The 19,848-nt window shown below is 40.5% G+C and overlaps 2 protein-coding genes across 9 annotated transcripts in view; both read right to left on the bottom strand.

Annotated features, from left to right (window-relative positions):
- Positions 1-4,656, bottom strand: part of LOC143895123 (uncharacterized) — a 52,207-nt gene extending 47,551 nt beyond the window's left edge. The window contains exons 1-2 of the mRNA XM_077401980.1: positions 4,085-4,656; positions 1,222-1,511 (exon numbers count right to left, since the gene is read on the bottom strand). Of these exons, the coding sequence (XP_077258106.1) occupies positions 1,222-1,369 (148 nt within the window). The 5' untranslated portion in view covers positions 1,370-1,511; positions 4,085-4,656. The remainder of the gene's footprint in view (positions 1-1,221; positions 1,512-4,084) is intronic.
- Positions 4,657-6,030: 1,374 nt separating this feature from the next.
- On the bottom strand, positions 6,031-19,418 carry Loco (regulator of G protein signaling family member locomotion defects). Of its 8 annotated transcripts, none has more exons than XM_077401965.1 (16): positions 18,798-19,400; positions 17,760-18,741; positions 16,949-17,557; positions 16,399-16,519; positions 15,762-16,174; positions 11,406-11,516; positions 11,099-11,323; positions 10,685-10,905; positions 10,372-10,564; positions 9,646-9,852; positions 8,945-9,218; positions 8,615-8,763; positions 8,410-8,493; positions 8,174-8,321; positions 7,900-7,991; positions 6,031-7,720 (listed from the first exon to the last, which is right to left on the bottom strand). In XM_077401965.1, the coding sequence occupies exons 2-16, from the start codon at positions 18,414-18,416 to the stop codon at positions 7,256-7,258; spliced, it is 3,969 nt and encodes a 1,322-aa protein (XP_077258091.1). In that variant the 5' UTR covers positions 18,417-18,741; positions 18,798-19,400; the 3' UTR covers positions 6,031-7,255. The 8 variants fall into 8 exon arrangements, with proteins under 8 accessions (XP_077258091.1, XP_077258086.1, XP_077258090.1 ...); XM_077401960.1 differs by having other exon boundaries at positions 8,165-8,321; positions 18,798-19,396; XM_077401964.1 differs by having other exon boundaries at positions 8,165-8,321; positions 17,760-18,733; positions 18,798-19,396.
- Between the last annotated feature and the right edge of the window lie 430 nt (positions 19,419-19,848).

Genomic DNA, 19,848 nt, shown 5'->3' with positions numbered 1-19,848 from the left:
CTGACTATCGATATCCCAATCGCGCCTAAGTACCGTAAGCATCCCCAAAGCACGAGAGGGATGCCCGCTCTCCGTCTGCGCCCGCGCCCAGCCGTTCGTTCGCGTTGCGAACTTCCACAGCGCCTTACCGGGAGCATGAATATAAAAGGGGGCGCCAAGCCTAACCAGCCACCCAACAAGGAGCAGGTGAGCACCTGGTCCCGGTAACCCCGGCACGAGCTACTACTTGCCTCACGGTTGCGAGAGAGGGTGCTCAACGATCGCGTCGCGCGCTTTAATTAACTCGACGTTGCGGTTATCGAAAAGTTAACAGCTATTTGGAAAAAAAAATAGATATCATTTTTCCGAGTTATGCCATGCCTACGCAAAATGCGACGTGTTTATTCATAATCGATAAGAGACGCGGAATTGAATGAATGAAATGTCCAAATATATAATGCGCGACACAAACAGTGATGTACCAATAATGATATAGGCATTGAAAATAGGTTTAGTGAAATTAGTAAGGTAAATGTGTGTCAAAGAAATATAATAAAGTGTCAGCGTGCTGGGATCGCGCGAATGAGAGACACTGACAATTGAGGCTGCGAACTCGCGGTCGCGGGGTTCAGACCGGCGGCAGACGTTCACAAATCGTTGAAGGACGGGGAAATCCCTAACGAATAACCCGCCTCTTTCGGAAGGCCTCTCACGTTCCGCTCTATCAGTATCCGTTTTGCCCATGATTATAACCCATGGTATCCGCCCCGCTCGTTACGCTGATTACGAAAAAAATCTACTAAAATTGTTAATTATGCCGATGTTTCTAGCTTTATTAGAATTGCCAATTATGAATTATTAAACGTTAATTTGTACTTCAGATTTAACACGTTGTTCGAAAATATTATTTGCGATTGTTGATTCGAACTTTCATTATAATTATCTTAATTGAATACGCAACTTAATACTTAATATATCGTGAGTATAATTTTCCTTGTTCTTATATATATATATATCCTAACAAAATTTTAAATAAATTACAATTTATCGACGCGAAAGATTGTCGCCTCCGTCAAGTTTCACAAGTCGTTTCATTGACCCACACTTTTAAAAAGAAATTCAAAAGGACATATCGAAAAAGGTCGATATTTTTTAAAATAAAATCTAGCACGTAATCTCTCATCCTCTTTATCTCGCGGACAATCCTTTCGCGTCGACCTGATACTTTCGCGACGTATATACCTTTTGAACGTGAAAAGTGACGCTTTTTCGATCCACCGGAGTCCAGTGACGATCTCGACAGATCGTTGGCGATGTTGGACATCGGCGACTCGATGTCCACGTTCGATGCTTCGCCGAGGGGTACTCCGGGAGAAGCTCCTCCGTCCATCCTGACGGTAGTTGGTCGGCGTTATACTTTGCGTAGATGCGACAGCAGCTCGTCCTCGACGAGCCAGGTCCGGGAATGCAGACGAGAGTGCGCGATCTCTCGAAATTTATCGTCGAATCGACGTCAGGCGCGACGTTGGCTTCTAAGAAAAAAAAAAACAATAAAACGTCCCGAGTCTCTCAGTGATCTCTCACGGAACGACCGGTGTCTCGATCGTTCGGTTGTTCTAAATGGAGAATGGATTCGCCGGTGTCGAAATTAGCTCTGTCGCCGAGAAAAAAACCGGAGAATCGGCAGTCAGGTGTCGATAACGCAAATTTTTCGACAAGTTACAGGCGGGACTCGTTATTATTCGTACGTATGTATATGTCTCTCGGTTTTACAGACGCGACAAATCGAGATCGCGCACGACGAACCGAGAATGGACAATGGCCCGCCAATTGGCGGGAACGAGATCGTCGTTATATGATTTCATCCACGATAGTCCGTTGATACGTCGTGTATATACGGGGTGTCCGATTGTCACGTCGACGCTCGATCTTGCCTATAGTCGCTTTTTGCGAGAGGACTTTCTTGGGATTAACGGCGAGCGAGATAAAAATGTATACCGCGATTATGCAATATATCGCGTGTTCAGAAATATTTGTCCGTTCAATTCTAATTCGTTGAATTGTAGTACACTGAGAAAAAAAAACCTGTTGCTTCAATTAAAGTGCTATCACGGGGTGCCAAAAACATAAGTTCATTTATTCAATTCTATTATTATTAGACCCAATATCTGAATTATTAAACCAATAATTAAATTTTTGGTTTAATAGTCCAGATATTGGGTCTAATAACAAAATAATACAATTGAATAAACCACTTATGTTTTTGGCGCCCCGTGGATAGCACTTTAATTGAAGCAACAACTTTTTTTTCTCAGTGCAAGTAGAGAATTAGAATTGGAATGCTCGAATCTCTCGGCGTTGAGATAACGACGTCGTGATTGTCTTACAGAAATACGAGACGAATGGTCATGATTTTCGAGAAGACACGATTCTCGATACGAAAAGTAGCGCTTATCTGACCGCGAATCGACTAAAAGACTCTTTGCGCGACCTTAAAATTTATTTTATACTTATTGTAACAACGTCGGCTTCTATCGTTTAGCTTCTATTATTATTCGCTCGAGACGACAGGATGCAGATATCTCGGGCAGGATGATAACACTACTGATATTGATAATGTGCGGTGATTGATGCAGTTAATTATCTATTTGCGTTTAATAATTCAAATTTTCATTACAATTTAATATTTAATTGTACTCTTTTTAATCGCGTATATATATTTTTTTTTCCTCTTTTTCATGCCTTTTAACGAAGCGATCGTGCATTTCAACGTGTCTACGATCTATCATATGAAAAATTATTGCCCCTATCAAATTCCTTAATTTACTAATCCCGAACTTTCTTTAAAAAAGAAAACGAACTCGAATAACACACACACACACACACACTTCCCTAGAAAGGATGTATCGGAAAACCGAGATCAATATTAATGCGGCGTTACTTATAAAACGGTGTGCGACAAATCCCAGGTACTACAAACATAATGTTACCTACGACTGCTCCGCGTTTATTATTGTAATAAAAAAAATGTTTTTATTTCAATTTTTGCAATTTTTTTAAGTACAATTTGAATCCGAGGATCAAATTTAAGTTAAAATATTCTAAAAATTTCATGTTACTAGAACTTAAGAATTATTTCTAAAGAACGCTTCGAAGAATTAGCTGCTGGAATTCGATAAAAATAAACTTTAACAATCGCCCCACATATTTCCCACCTTCATAATCCCCTCTCAATTGCGCAAGTGCAATCAATCCACCATCAAGATGATCGACGAAAACCGGCTAGAGTAAAATTCGTTGCGACGGTTATGAGAATTATTTTGATTAAACGAAACGTGAACGCGATATAGCATTAGAAACATATCTATCGCGCCTTCCTTTCTCGTCGAAGCCGTTGAAGTCGACCCGAGAGTCGTTACGTTTCCCGGAAACCCCGGTGGGATGAATATTTCTCGACGGCCTCGGCCACACACTAGGTGTGCCACAAAACACGACTTTAATCTTATTTGCGAATTTGTATAAAACGGTTCGTCCGGTCGAGCAGGGACCGGAAGACGAATGTCGAGCCTCACTTAAGAGATTGTTAAGAGATGTATAAGAAACCTTCGCTTCCTTATACGGAAAGCTTGGATCGTATAGGATTGAAAATCTCTCTCTCTCGAAAAAAAAAAGTCGAAAAAGTTCGTTGGCGCCTTTTTCATCGACAACGGCCGGCACGTCGATCTTCAACGTCAAAATGCTCGGACGTGACGAAATCTGATCGAAAAAGAAACCACACGAATTCCCATTCGAGAAAGTATAATTGTTATTCGTTGTACCTTGTTTGTACCCTTGACACTGTTGTGGCCGAGTATCACGATCGAGAGAGTGATTCAACACGTGATATAATGTGTTATTAATATATATCTATATAGTGTAACATTATATATTATTAAATATATATCAATAATGTGTTAATAATATATATGTTAATAAATATATTAATATATTAATAAATCAATGCTACTACATGTTAATAATGTTATTAATAATATATTAATAAACACATTATTGTTACTATGTATATATAGAATTACTCGCACATGTGTTGCGATATATATATTACCTGGGAAAAATAACGCCGTTGCCCGTGGAATGCCCTCGTCCTGGGGATGCCGGTAGCCCGCCCTTTTAAAGCACGTCCTAACCGACGAAACGACACGCGCGACTTTCCCGTAAACACCAACTTTATTGCCGCGCGGACAGGAGACAGGAGAGATATGATGGAACTCGTGAAACGTGTCGCGCCTTGTCGAGAGGATCGAACCGACCGGGGGGGATCCTCGCCAGTCGCCGCCGGTCGATGAGCAACGGGAGCGTTGTCACTTGCCGCGTTTCCCTCCCATTTGAGGCGCGATCACTTTCGGCTTTCGGCGCGAAACCGACGGCGGGACTGGGTCGCGACGACTGGTAGCGAGATAACGCGACGGTCCCCGTGCGCGGTCCGCACCGCGATTATTTAGCGACGACGTTACGGAGCGCGTGTACGCCAGCCGGCACTCCGAAAACCCCAGGGGACCGCCGGTCGTCTCCGATACGTTAGTCAAACAGTCAAACACAATATAAAGCCACACTTGACGCACTGCCGCCAACAACGGCGAGATGCGAGATGGTCGAGATGCGCGAATCGTGGAGCTCCAGCCTCCAGCTCGCGCGCGGGTGGACCGAGAAAAGGCGCGAAACGGGAGGAGGTGGCGGTGGGAGGTACGAGGTATACCGTATACGGGAGATGGGGCGGAATGGAAGGAGACGGTCTGTTCGTCGGTTACACTTTCTGTGCTCCGTTTTCTCCCGCCTCTCGCTCCACAAATATGAATGTACTCCGGATGCTTTCTTTCGGATTACTTTGCATTTTGGAAACTTGGAAATAAACTCGCTTAATATAGAATTTATCGATGATCCTCTGCGGACTGAAATTTCACCCAGATTTATTGTGATTAGAATTACAAGCCTTTTAAATAAATTCCAAGAAGAGAAACGCGCGTTTCTATATGAATTTCTGGTGCGTTTTAAATAATTAATTTTATTCATTAATGTGTCAATTTACTAATTAGTGTTTTTTTTTATGAATGAATATAACTAGAAGATTAACTTCAGCTTTCGCTATTTGATACATATATCTATACTTCTTATTATTTTCTTCTTGTTATCCTCAAGTTAAATAACATCTTGCTCTATTTAAAATATTTATTGTATACATACGTGAGTGTCCGCAGTATATTGTGCTATCGGGTCCGTGGGTTTGCTAAATCCAAATAACTGTGCGAATCAGTTATCCATGCGGGAAATTAATCATCTTTTTCTATTGCAAAAAATACAAGGCACAACTAGTAGGAAGGTAGGAAGACGTCTGTCTGGCTGATCTGGCAGGAATTAATTAATCAATTACAAATTAGTTATAGGAACTCTATTACAAATCAGACAATTCTACCACCTAGTGGTGCCAATTCGAAGATGGCTTTCAAAAAAAAGTTGTACTTACCGGGTAATACAGGGTTAAAAAAGATTTTTTGTATGCTTCATTAATTTTACAATATTTAAATAAATTGACGATTTTTAATATGTAAGTCAAATATGACTAAAGATACCAATATTTATTTAGTCTGTGTAAATAAATTAAGACACGATTCTTGTACGTACTATGTACTAAAAAAATATTGAATTAATTATAATTGATAACAATTAATATAGTATAAGTGTTTTTCGGCGAGAGAGATCGCATCAATGAAAGTCGTAATTTATATACTAATGACACTGATCTGTCTATCAGCCATATATGCGGGAAAGCAAGTCTCGGAATCAAATTCTATGATAGGCAATTGCTCCAGGGTATCAAGTTATTTAGCACTTCTTTTTTATGTAACTTAATCAAATATTACAAAATCAGACATTATAGGTATTAATGCTTAGTCTTAATGTAAAGGATAATAAACAAGGAACGGTTTTCTTTTTACTATCTTTAGCAAAGAAGAGGGGTTTAAAGGCAACGCAGTGACGTAGCCAAAGAGGCTCTTCTATAAAATTTAAAAAATTTATTAGAGCTTGCCTAAGAATTTCAGACAATCGTATAATACAATATATTAGAATGTCGCGATAGATGCCCCACCAATACGATATATAAATGAATTTGTCTCGCACAATTCTCTCTACGATGAGTATCTTCTGTTTGTTACGAAGCGACGCACGTACGTTTTTTTCCCAGCGTGCGTAATACCTACTTTATCAAGATTACCGTATAGGACGCGATCCCTTTGGAAGTTACATCTAATTAATAAAATTATTCGAAATACTGAAAATAGATCGTCCCCTTTTGTTTATCCTACTAGGCTCGTTTCGAGCACATACCTTTTTTTTATTAACATTTGTTCCTATAATCATCTAATAAGCGCATAGATTGTCGTCACCTGGACTTCTCTCGTTTCTCTGGTCAAAACGGTTTGCGAAAAAAGAAACTGGGATATATAAAATATATAATATATATCATGTGTACGTTTTTAACATTACATATCTAATCTGATCCTAGAATGCTATCGTCATTCAGCAATACTACGATACGTAAAAAAGTATTACGTATAACTAAAAGACATAATCTTCTATCTTATCAAACGATATAGGTTCCCACAACGGATTACGTCATATTCCTTCACTCGCAATCTTTAATTTTCTACCAACCAACAAAACCAACGTAAAAAAATATCGTTGCATCCATTTTGTAAATTATATTAATTTAGATTAATTTAAATAAATAATGTACAATCAACGTGAGACGAAATTACCATTACGTTAGACTCAATATCAATGCAAAACAAACACGATACATACAAAAGTATAAAATAAAAGGAAAACCTCCTTAAAAAGATCGACATTTCATTAAAATAAAAGCAGTTAAAATAATTAAAATAAAATTTACATACAATAGCATTCTAGGATCAAGGCACGACAGGACAGAACCGTTTTCGAAATAAAATCTAAGTTGCGGAATGTGAATATATGATAGAAAACTGCATAAGGGAATACGATTAATGTTGCCCTGTATTCTCCGTCCAGGTATAAACTACCGCACGGAGCCACACATCCCTTCTAATAAATCATAAACTTAATAAAAGAGTTTAATCAGGTATCGTACCGTGTCGTGTTTAAACGGTTAATCGTGGCATCACATGAAAACGCTATGCTAAAAGCGAGACGTTACGTTAATTTAAAAAATATCTTTCTCTTTACATAGTGTTCGGTTGTTTCATTCGATCACATGGTTAGGCCTTTGTAGAGTTTTCGGCGACGCGATGTATCCGCTTTTCACCACGTTCACGACAAGATTTTTGGGCTTCGGCGGTAACGGGGGAGGTTTCGACAACTTCGTAGGCGAGACGTCCGTGCTCCCGTAGCTCCCCGAGTGCGGGCTCTTCAATGGGGAGTCGGTACCGTTCTCGATGATCGTTTGATCGCCGTCCACCAGTGTCCTATCGCCGTCTAGAGTGAACGAGCTATCAAGGCACTTACTTAAAGGCTCGGTAATATTAACCAAGGCTGAGAATCGTTCGTTCGCGGCTCCGTTCGTCACGTGCGCGGGATACTCGTATCCGCTGCTGCTTTGCTTATCATCGCCAGAGTCGTAAAACTTGGTGGTGCCCTCGCAATTGGCCGACGCTATCCGAGTCCTTCGCATCTTGTTAGAATCCGGTCGTTTCCCATTCTCCTTGTTCTAATAAGTAATTTCACAGCTTTAAAAATCGAAACATATGTACATGTATATATGGTATACAGATCTTAAAAGTTTACATTTGTGCACACGTAAGATCTCTACTGCTATACTGAATCCCAATATAAGATAGAATATAATAAACTGAATACTTCATATGCAGTGCACATTTGACTATATACCTTTAAAAAATCTGGTAATTCGAAGTTGATTTCCGTCCCTCTCTGATCCTCTAATCTCGATCTTTGCGCCCTTTTCAATCCCTCGTATAAATCTTGGAAAAAAAAGAGTTGACTTAATAATTATTAAGAATTAAATAAATCCTTAATAGGCAAATTTTTGTTACTTTTTGACATTTCTAATTAATAATTTTTTAATTTATATAAAATAAACTGTTTAACATCTGAATACGTAACTTACATATATGTATATAAAAAAAAATATTACCATTCTTACCATCTCCGTCAAATCTGCCTGGAAGTTGCAATTTTACGCCATTACGCAACTTGGCGATAAGTGGTGGCTGAGATTTAATGGGCGCTCCCTCGTGTATGCAATCGTTTGTATTACTCTTTTCATTTGTGTTGCAACATTTAGATTTCGCCTTAACCAAGAAAACCAAAAATAAATCGCGCGTGTACATAAACAATTAAATTTCTTAATTGAAAAGTATGAAAAGTCAAATAAATTACCTTCTTCTTCCCATGAATTGTCGAATCCCGAAGAAAGAATTTGCTAGATAATATGGAAGATCCTTCCGAACGTTGATCATCCGACTGTAAAAGATAATTCGATAAAAAAGATACAAAAGGGATATTAAAAATAATTTGTTGTATAATAGAAGATTACATATATATATATAATAGGATATTATTTTTTAGACGTTATTGTGCTTACCTTACATGACCCTTCACTATATTGATATTTATTTCTACTTTTCCCAACCAGAAGTTCTTCAAATACTTTATTAGTAATTTCATCCAGAGTTGGCTGTGCGTGTGGCATTTCATCTAAATACTTGGCAGTATGCAACTCCCGTTGAAAATCTATAGAAGAATAACATTTTATTAATAAAGTTTTGACTTTTTTTAGCAATTTATTAAATGTTGCCTTAACATAAAGTTATTTTAAAATACTGATAACAGATATGAATACTTTTTCCAAAAATATACATATTTTGCGAAAAATAATCTTTAATTTATAATTATATTGTGAGAACACACTAACCTTCTTCATTTGCGACTACAATAATGCGCGTAGGAGCATTGATAGCCATAATATCCATAGGAACGCAACGGCCTTCGCTCCAAATACTAATCAAGTCTAAATTGAAACCGTATTTATTTAAGAGAGGTCTCAAAACTTCTTTCAAAGTTTTACCCTTATGAGCGATAACGCTTATTATCCTTCGTGAGGGTAATTCTACTTTTAAAACTTTTGTAAGAACCACTTCCACTTCCTGGCCTGCTAATACTGATGAAAAACATTTCGTGTCCACCATCTGCAAATGAACAATATATAATATACTATAGAATCATTATGTAACAGATGGTCTATATTAAATTGCATTAATGCAATATATATATATATATAAATAATTCATCAAAAATATATAATGATTAAAATATGAGTTATATAGAGCAAATAACAGGATATTCTTTCAGCATTTTTATATAATGTAATAAAAAATTTTAAAATATAATTAAAAAATTTTGTCTTTTCCTCCACCACACAAATTATGCCATATAAATAAAATAAAATAAAAAAATACATTACCGGTTAGATATTTACTTCGTGCAAGTTAATGTAAAATATTACAGAAAAAGATGAACTTTATTTATGCATTATAATGCAAAAGAAAGCAAAAGTGCATGCGTCAGATCAACAGTAATTTTCGTAATGCTTGCATTCAGTTAAACAGCACAAACCTCATCTGTTGCTAGTATCAGAACATCATAGTTAGAATATCGTAGAGCTCGCTTATCGAGGAGACGGGTAACCACGTCTTTAATGCTCTCGGTTTGACTGGTTGGCACTACAGTAGTGGACCCATCGGGCAATATGACTCGACATAAACCCGTACATTTGCCGCGATCTCTCTTTTCGTTTGTTTGCCCATCGCAAGACGATACAGACTACAAGTGAACACATATTCGCTCACGTATACATTCATTGACATGTACATTTTTACGTTTGCACTTTAGAATCTGTATGATTTGACAAAATGGCCTGATACTGTTTTGCAATACAAGTCTAAAAAAACTTGAAACAAAAAAAAAGGATTTATAGCAGTTTGAATTAAATCTGTTCTACAACAGCTCATCTTAGTGGATTAATGCAACATATGTACTACTCTTTCACCTGATTATTATATAACAATAATAACTACTTTCTCAAAAAATGTATTAAAAGCACACTCTACAAAATAGATTTACACACAACACTCGTTAAAATAACTCAAAACTGCAACTGAAGTTTATCACCAAAAAAAATTGCACAAGTTTCATTTCAATACTAGCACATACAATTCATACTTTTAACTCAGTTATAAAAGAATGGCAATCTTATCATTAAGATGTGTATTCAATGACACTATTCCATATTTACTCAAAACATCATTATCCAATTGCTGTGTTAGTTGCAATGACACTTACATGTTTATTAAACGACTGCCGGAACGCCAAATCCCACGACGCTAATGACGACCGACTACTGGATATTGACACAGTGTCCTCATTATTATTACCTTCTGCCTCTCTCTTAATAACTGTAAAGCTTTTATATATAGTCTCACTTCGGCTAGGGGCTTTGTTGTACTCGGATTCACCACGATCTTTCGATTTAGATCTGAAAATGTAAAATAAAATTGCAAAATTTTAATAAAATAAAATAAAAATATACTACACCAACTGCACGAGCAAACGTTGTCGCTTAACGATAGAAATAAAATTAGTAACTAATTTTTACCTATTTTTTCTGTTCCAGGGAAGAATCGATTTTCGACAACGATCTTCCGCATCGGAATGACTCTTCTTTAATTTTACGCTAGGCGAACTTGTAAGATGTAAATCACAGTCTTCTGTATTAACAACGGCGCTCCCCGCTTCCAAGCAGGCACGATAAAGTTCCGATCGTAGGAATCTCGGGTAACTGTCGAACTTCATTAGATTGAATACTTGTTTCTGCGCCTAAGGCAATAACAGCAATTATTTGATTAAATATACAATAATAAAATTCACAGACATTCATTATAATGAAATAGATAAAAAAAAATATTTTAAAATTTAACAATGTAAAATTTATTTTTTATGAATTATCGTGCAATATTCGTTTTTTTTTTTTAATAAAAATTACAAGACAAGCTTTCAACGATATACATACCTGTAGAAATAAATCCGCGGGTGCTTCGTCGAGTAATTCTTGGGTAATTTGTCCCGACGCATGACTATCAACGTTTACTGGCTCGGCGGCTGTACTCGACAAATGGCGTTGATATATCTGACAAGCTAATCGACGGCGTAGAGCAGCGTCCTTAGTATCTTTATATCTCTCACAAGCAGCCCAAAAATATATATTTTCGTGACTAAACTCTTTCTTGAGAAATTCCTTGAATAAGATCAACCGCGTTCATTAATTGTACGACATGTAACATTCAATATACGAGAGAGAAATCGCGCACGCTACTCACAGCGAACGTTTGCAGGCCCTTTGGATCTTCCAACAGTTTCTCAAATCCATTTGCCCACGTGTGCACTCCTTTGCAGTCACTGTTCTTGTCACAGGATTCTGTACTGCCATACTGCAATAGATGTGTTCCATTAATAAAATAAAATTGAAAAATAAATCAAAGAGCATAGTTTTAAAACTGTCACTACAGACGAGCAAAAGTTCCGTCTAAATAAAAGAAAATTTCATCTTTTACTTCTTCACCTCATTTCAAATAAATCTTGTTATTAAAAATTTCTCTTGTGGTCTAATTAGCAAGATAATATACTTAATATAAAGAAAGTCGGCAAAGTAATACACTTATTGTTAGATAATTCTTGCTTTTTTTGATGAACCTACACATTTCTAAATCGACTATTATTAGATTATTCAACTAAAGAAAGATTCTTTTGATAATATAACAGGACGTAGAAATCGTTTTGAAATAAGTGGCATATTTAAAATAAGTATTAATCATTCCTAGCGTTCTATGGCAATTGCTGCTAGTTGGTCAACATTATTATTACGCACAATCGACGATTTCTATTCGCGATTTTATTTGTCCATTGTATCGCGAAGTCGTCGAGGGAGATTCTAATATTTACTCCGGCACATTCCGAGCTGGAGCATTTGCAGTTCCAGCACCTGTCGTGCACGCAACAGGTGCGCGCTATGAGAAAACGCTTTCTTGGATCGCTCGCCTCGCGTGCTCCGTTTTCCCATTCCTTCCTACACACATGCAGTGCCAACGCGCAGTTTCATCTTCCCACGTACGATTTTTCTTAATTGACATTACTGGTGTAACTAGACGAGAGCGACTTAAATGACACCCCGGCAAGATATTCAAGAAGATAACAATAATAGTCGCAACAGTCGTTCCGAGCAGGAAGTTAAAACGAATTCGTGCATCGGACAGTTCGAGGAATACGGTTTAAACCAAGACAAACGTGAGTCGTCGCGCCAATGAGCTCACGAGCCCAAAGCCCGTGATTACCAATAATTAAGAAAATAAGTCGCGTTGGAGAGACCTTAATGAACAATCGACAAGCCAGCCTGAATTTAACTGAAAACAACGCAATTATCGCACTCCTTATACGGTCGATGGTTTTGTCCCATGGATTTATCCATTTATCCCGTTGTTTCTAGCTTCTACGGCGTATGAAACACCCATCGAGATGTACGTGCGATGCTGATTTATGTTCACTTTGACCTCTCCTATACGCTCACATTATCACTTAATCGCCCGACATACAGGGTGTCAAATTTAATGCAATCGAAGAAGGACATCCTGCGTGAGACAGAGTTTGCTGTTTTCCTATCAACCGTTTAGTTAGTCTTAATTGCGCCTCAAATCTTCTGCAAAATAAACTAAACGTTTTACAAATAAATGTTTTCTTAAATGAGCTTCCTGCCCCTATACCCAGTTATTCTACAATCTACCCAGTTGTCGCACACAAATTACTTAACTATTTAACATTTAACATTGAATACAAACTTACAACGATGACGAAAATTTTCCTAAACACACAGAGCGGCTTGAAATTTACCAAACGATGCGTCATCGAGGAATCGTCGCGGTGGCGGCGGCGACGAGACGTGCCGCGTACAAACAGCGTTCGCGACGCACGCCCGAGCACCCTGGCCGTGCCCTTTTTTTTTCTACGTACCGATTTCGCCAGCGCATCCATGTCACGCTTGCGGGCCGCGCGTTTTCGCATCGACGACGACGACGGCGGCGGCGGCAACGTCATTTATTAACCTGCCGGGACTCGCACGTACCGGGCGACGATCGCATACTACAACGCGGAACAGGTGAGAGAACGGACGACGCGGCGACGACGTCGGCGACGAGAGCTGAAACGGGCGATTCACTTGTGTAACAACGAGGGCTCCGCCCAGCGCGGCGACCGACCGGGCATCGCCGAGCGACGGCGCGACTCGCGGATGACCGCTGTGTGCCTCCCGGCAGACGACGTTACGTGACGTGACGTGACGGCGCCGCAGGATAATGCTACAAGCTGCTGACGACGGCGATAACGAGTATCCAGAACGACGTAATCATCCGCGACATCGTCGTGACCGCACGCACCGTGCGCCACACGGTTACTACCGCGTTCGCCCCGGCGGCGCGGCGGCGTGTTACAACGCCGAGGCTGGGGCCACTTTACGCTCGAACAAGGCCCACTTCCCTCTTCCCTCGCCTATATTTCTCTCTCTTTCTGTCGCTCCTTTTCTCCCTCGTTCCCTCGAGGTCCCTTCCACCTCTCCCTCGACGCTGCTCGCAGTGCTCGCTGTGCTCCCTACTGATTCATTCTCATCGTCGACCCGTCGTCGCTCGCCCCGCGCCTCTTCCGCTCTCCCATCGCTACCACTACTACAACGGGCCCGCGTCACACGGCCTTTCCTCTCTCTGCCTCCACCGACGAACTCTATCGTTCAACCTCGTTTTAACATCTATGCAGGGCCGCATGCAGGGAGCCGGTCGGAAGGATTTGTGCGAATGCAGTAGCGGAGTGGTGTTGGATAAATGAGCTGTGTAAGGAATACGAATCGATTAAGATCTGAGGATCAAGGCGTAGAACGGAGTTACCTTCTCGCGATGTAATAGGTGTAATTTTGCACGATTAACAGCTTCGTTAAAATAAAATAAGCCCTTACCTTAGGGATAAGAGATATAACGCTCCCCCCTCCAATTCTCCAATAGAATCAATACAATTAATTTATATAAGCTGTCAGTTTGGGTTCGCTATACAAACAGTATATATATAATTCAATGATAATATGAGATAAATAATATTTAAAATAGTTTTCGATGATATATATATATATATATATATATATATATATATATGACTATAATATTAATAAAAAAGGTTGTCTGTAATAGATATTGTGAAAAAGATTGGCAAATTTTATGCGTAAGGAACAAACAGGTTCTATACGGCCGACCCTGCATCTATCATCGTAAGATCTATTCATGCACCTAAAGGAGGTGCATCAACCTCAGTTTGCGGGAACGTTCTTTTTAACGTTACTCCAGACGTTGTTGGTTGCAACGTAGCTATTTTCAGCACGCAGATTTAAGTTTAGCAACTCAATCCTCTTCAATCCCATTATGCTAACTTATATATGTTATTCTGCGAATTTAAGAATTGTAATGTTTTAACTTGTTGCTGTCTACAGATGTTCTAGATTAAATATTCTCATCTATTATATTTTCCAAAATCACCAATAATCGTAAAAAATCACAAATCTATAATTTCCATTTTTTTTTTTTTTTTAACTTCTCTGTTAACTTCGAAATCATTTTAATTTAGACAAGGATATTCAACATTCCAAATTATAAGAAAAAGAATTAATCATTCCCGAATTAATTTTTACTACGAGGTGATTACTTCGAATCCGTCGGAGAATTTTTCGAAAGAGAGGAAATACACGATCACCGAGATAGCCTGTGCAAATTTGTACTGCGCGAACCAGATTCGACGAACAGTATCTATTGCATCAGTTTGTAATCCCATTCCTAGAAGCGACGGATACGCTTGTATACCAAATAAAGTAATCGCATGCGTGTGGCGTGTGGTAAGTAAAACGCGGGAACGCGTTTCGCAGAGAACCGCCGATCTGGTTTCTGGTTGTTTCGTTTTCACTTGACCCCTTGCCTGTGCGTGCACGAGCTCAAATCAGAGGCGGGCAGGAAACGATGACGCAGCCGTGAATAACGAGTAGACGAGAGGAACCGGAAATCGTTCGCGACGACAAATCCTACGGGAGCGTTAATGCTAGTTGTTACCGATGCATATGTTTTCGGAAGTAATCAGAACTCGTGAGAAACGAGGGGGAAAGATACGATCTCGCGCACATTTCGCTAATTGACGTGAAAAGATACGTTGATCCTCGGTGATATAATGATAAATTAAAATAACTTTATATACGGTATTTTCAAGGAATATATACGATTTAGATCTAAGAATGCAATGCAATTATAAAATCGATAAAACTTCTTCAAACTCGAAATAGAAAAGCAACGTATTAAACGTATTAATAGATCATATAATTCAAAATAAATAAATAAATGCATTCCAAAAAATGGATTATAAATATTTAACTGGATACATGTTGAGACTTCATTTCTCGTTTTTCACCAACTGAGAAAAAAAGATTTCGTCGGCATGCAAGAATTAGAAAATATTGACTATTACAAAACAATTTGCGAAAGTGTCAGGAAACGCAAATTGCTCTTCTGAGAGACAGATTTATGTACATCGGCGAAACGGATGGAACAAATTTTCTGAGAACTACGACAGATTGAATTAAACGAAAAAAAAAAAAATCTCACTATGCACTTGTCCGAGACGCTGCTGCGAAAATTCCGTATCTCCTGCAGACTCCCCCAAGGACGTGGCTTGTCGGACTTGCCGGAATACGAGTGACAGTAGGGCGGCCGCGCGTACTCCATGCTGGAATTGATGTCCTCCAAGCTGTGCACCAGCGACTTGGTGACCTGGCCGCAGTACACCTTCGGGCTGAGCTTGTTCGTGGTGTCCATGAGACGTTTCAGTCCCTCCGTCGACGCGACCTTAGACGACTCCGCGGCGTCCTCGATGCCGTCGAGCAGCGCCGTGGTACAAACGGACGCGAGGGATCCAACGGACGTACTGGCCAACATGGTGCGTGCCGTCGCAGCAGGGGCAGATGTTCCGGCGCAGGTGGTGGTCGTACCCTCCCCACTCCCCGCCACGTGCCGCATCTCTGTGAAAAGCACATTTCGTATATAGTTCCCCACCATCGCTGCTACATTCACGCTTATTCAGTTTCAAAGTTGAACGAATTCTGCCCTCAATTGTCATTTCGGACAGATCCAGAAAAAAAGAAAAAAAAAGAAAGGAGAAAGAAGAAGAAAGGAATTCTAAAAATTATAGCGGAAGCCGCGATTTTTTTGTCACACAACGTTTCGAACTGCCATGCCGAGTTACCTTTAGAAGGGTCGAATTTTAGTTCTTCGTTCCACAATCTGGCCTCCGAGGTCGCGCGAACTGTCAATCGGTGTCCCGCAACCTCATTGACAGGTTCTCTGGATAATCGCCCGCTTACATTCTGCAAATAAATTAATCGTGAGCCAGGAATGACGATAGAATGCTACATCATAGAATGAATCAAGCAAATGACAAACTTTTAACATTTATTTATTTTAAAACTCATCATGTATAAAATATGATAAATTATATTTCTAAGTTATTAAAAGTATCTTTAAAAAATATCTGGAATTTCTCTCTCTCTCTCTCTCTCTCTCTCTCTCTCTCAAGATACGTTAAAGTTACATTAAAGTTATAAATAAAATTTGGTCGACAAAACTTGTATTTTCATACTTCTGCTCCCCTTTCCCTCCTATTTATCTTAATTTCAAGATATTTACAATGTCGCTCAGATGGTAAATTAATAAAATTTAGATACCGAATTTATAAGGCAGAGAGAGAGAGAGAGATAGCATCAACAGAATATAATAAACTAATTGATAGAAAGTACCCTATATTGCATATTGGAGTATTGCCTTCTTCGTTCGCAGTCGTTCGTGTTTTTACCCGAGCAGCTGCCGTAATCATCCTTAAAACCAATTCCGGAATCGCTGTTGCTCGAATGAGCGGTCGACGTGCTAATGTTGCTCGGTTGAGGAGAAGCGGCGTCCAAGCGTATGCGTGCCTCGTTGTAAGGACTCGTCTCCCTATTCGTGCAATCGGATATATACAGTGTCTGTATGGCACCGATGAGGCTCGTACAACTGTCGGGGAACTCTTGGCAGACGTTTAGCTCCGACGACTTTGTACACATAAATCCGAACACGTTACACGCATTGGAGTGCACCTCGTGGTCGATCAACTTGTAATAAATAGTAAAAACGTGACACGAGTTCGAGACGATATCGTCCGTGTTCTTCATGGACTTGGTTAATATTCCGAAATACTGCTTGTCCTGCTCGGAAAAGGAGTTGCAGAATATTATCCGATACGAAGGGTACTCGGCGATAACGCGATTCTCCGAATTGGTGAGCTTAATGTTGGCAACGTGAATGGTGAGAAGAACGGTAGTTGGATTCCGCTTCTCGGCCTTCAGTCTTTTAATGCATTTTCTCAAAACCTGCAACAAGAATAAAGTTTATATTGAATTTTGCCATTACTTCTGTATTATATGTATTCTATACGGTATAAAATAAATGTCAGAGCAATTCCACATGTTTCCTACATCAATTTAATACAATTAAATTGCTCAATAAAATTTACAACCGATGAAGCATTAATCAGCAAAGTATTTATTCATTCTGAGCGTGTCGGGGATGTACCTGCATCATAGAGGACGGATGCAACTGGTTCGGTATGTCGATAGTACCGAGATAACCGACGACCGTTCGGTGCACGATCTTCTCGGAGTCGCGCTTGTGAGAGACCGGCGGCGGCGGCGGCGGGAGCGGGCTCGTCATGTTCCAGCGATAATGCAAACCGGAATAATTGTACTGACTTTTAGCTGACTCGGGTTGTGCTGGCGCTACCAGGTCGGCCACAGCGTGGAACATCGCGCCGCTCTGCAGATCCCTGACCACCTTCGCCGCCCTGCATTGCAACTGCAAAGCACTCGCGTTAGCGGCCCGCGGCTTGTGCGCGTACTTGGGCTTGGATCTTACGGTGGCCAGGCCCTCCTCGTCCGAGGAGTCGGAATAATAGTTTTCGGCAATCTGCAGCCGCAGAACGCCCTTGGAGCTGCCGATCAGCTGCACCACGTCGTCGTGCGGCACCTTGCCGACATTGTGGCCATTGACGGCGACGAGGTAATCGCCGGCGCGCAGCCCGGCACCCTCCGCCGGGCTGCCCTGCACAATGCAGCTCAGGATGCACGGCTGCTGGCCGGATATCGTGAAGCCGAAGCCCTTCGCGCCGCGGACCACCTCGACCGCCCTCACCCCGTAGTTCACCCGTTTCTTCTTCCGCCGGTTCTGATGCATGTCTGCCAGGCAGGGGCTCGGCGACGTCACGAGGGGTCCCCGGGGAGGCGCGCGCGTTCACCACCGTTGCCGAGAAGCACGTCGTGGCTCGTCGACTCCATAATTCGCGGCCTCACGCCTCCACGTCGGCGAGCATCATCTTCCGTCGCGTTCCTTTGGGACTTCACTTCGGTACAGCTTGTATAAACTTCCTCTAGGAGATTGGAACCATTTCTTCCTCTTTCAGCGAAGGAGAAGAAGAAGAAGAAGAAGAAGCTTCCGGAAGAAGAGGATGCTCCGGGACAGCTCCTGGGTGCTCCCGACTACTCCCGTCACTCCTGTGGAACTATTATTCCTTAGCTTAGCGCTTGGAACCCCGCTGGTACGCCCACTCCTACTCACGGAAATCATTCGTGGATCAATCTCGCCGATCCGGAGCACCGATGGAAGTCGATCCCGCGAATCGAGAACCCCGGCCGCTCCGCGTCGCTCGTCGGCCGAACCTCGCTAACGGCGAGCTCTAGCTTCTTCTTCTTCTTCTTCAATTATTGGCACCTGTTTCCTTTCGGAGGACAATACGACCAGCTTCCAGTGACAGCAAGCGAGCGGAGCAGAGTGGAGGCATCAGTGGAGTAGTGGAGCTCTACGCGAACGGATGTTTTGGAATGCGTCCATCGAGGAGGCTAGAGAAGGTGATCGACCTTGTGGCAAATACGTTTAGCTCGAAGGTGGCTCGAAGTCAGATCGTAAGGCGCGCCGAGACGTCGTCGAGAAGAGTGATTGGCTGTTGACGAAGACATTTTGGACATTCACGTTTCCCGGCGGCCAACCCACGTCCGACGTTTCGGGTCTGTTCGTTCTACTTTCAAAAATCTGCTCGCACTTCAAAATGAAATGATAAATAATTAATAAATTAGTTTCGTTGCAACGCGATAAAAATATTAACTTTATCGATTACGTAATAAGTTTACCGGTTTCAGCATAAAAACGCAGAAACGCTCAAAAAATTCTTTTAAAGAATATTTCGCGACTTTGATTTTCGAGTTGCTCGATTTAAAAGAAAAATGTATTAATAAATTACTTTTTTTTTTTTCAATTTTGACATGTTATCTTGTCTCTACGATATCCTGCTGTTAACTATGATTATTATTAAATGGGATTAATAATAAAAGCGCGAAAGATACTCAAAAATTTTCGCAAATATTAATATAAAAGTAAAACAATGAAATTCTTTCAACATATTCTCTGTTAAAGTTTATTTTGAGATCGACTAGAAAGCACCACGATCTATTTCCTCTTCTGAAATTTTGCCAGAATCGCCTCCGATCGCGACGAATTGCTCGAAAATCTCAATCTCTCGTTCTAAGCACAAGCACAATTCTCTTTCAAGAATAATTGTCGAATCTCGATTAACAAAGAGATCCCTTTTCCCTTCTAAGCTCATACAAATCTA

Source organism: Temnothorax americanus, unplaced genomic scaffold, assembly GCF_048541705.1.
Source record: "Temnothorax americanus isolate GAGA-0224 unplaced genomic scaffold, ASM4854170v1 Scaffold15, whole genome shotgun sequence".
NCBI classification, from domain to species: domain Eukaryota; kingdom Metazoa; phylum Arthropoda; class Insecta; order Hymenoptera; family Formicidae; genus Temnothorax; species Temnothorax americanus.
This window is presented reverse-complemented; position numbering and strand designations above follow the sequence as displayed.

Coding starts and splice junctions, on each gene's coding strand:
- Loco (XM_077401961.1), bottom strand. CDS start 18,416: ATGCATCAGAACCGGCGGAAGAAGAAACGGGTGAACTACGGGGTGAGG. Junction 11,517..15,761: donor GCGTCTCGGACAAGTGCATA/GTGAGATTTTTT, acceptor CATCTATTGCAG/TATGGCAGTACAGAATCCTG. Junction 9,853..10,371: donor GGCAGTCGTTTAATAAACAT/GTAAGTGTCATT, acceptor GTTCACTTGTAG/TCTGTATCGTCTTGCGATGG.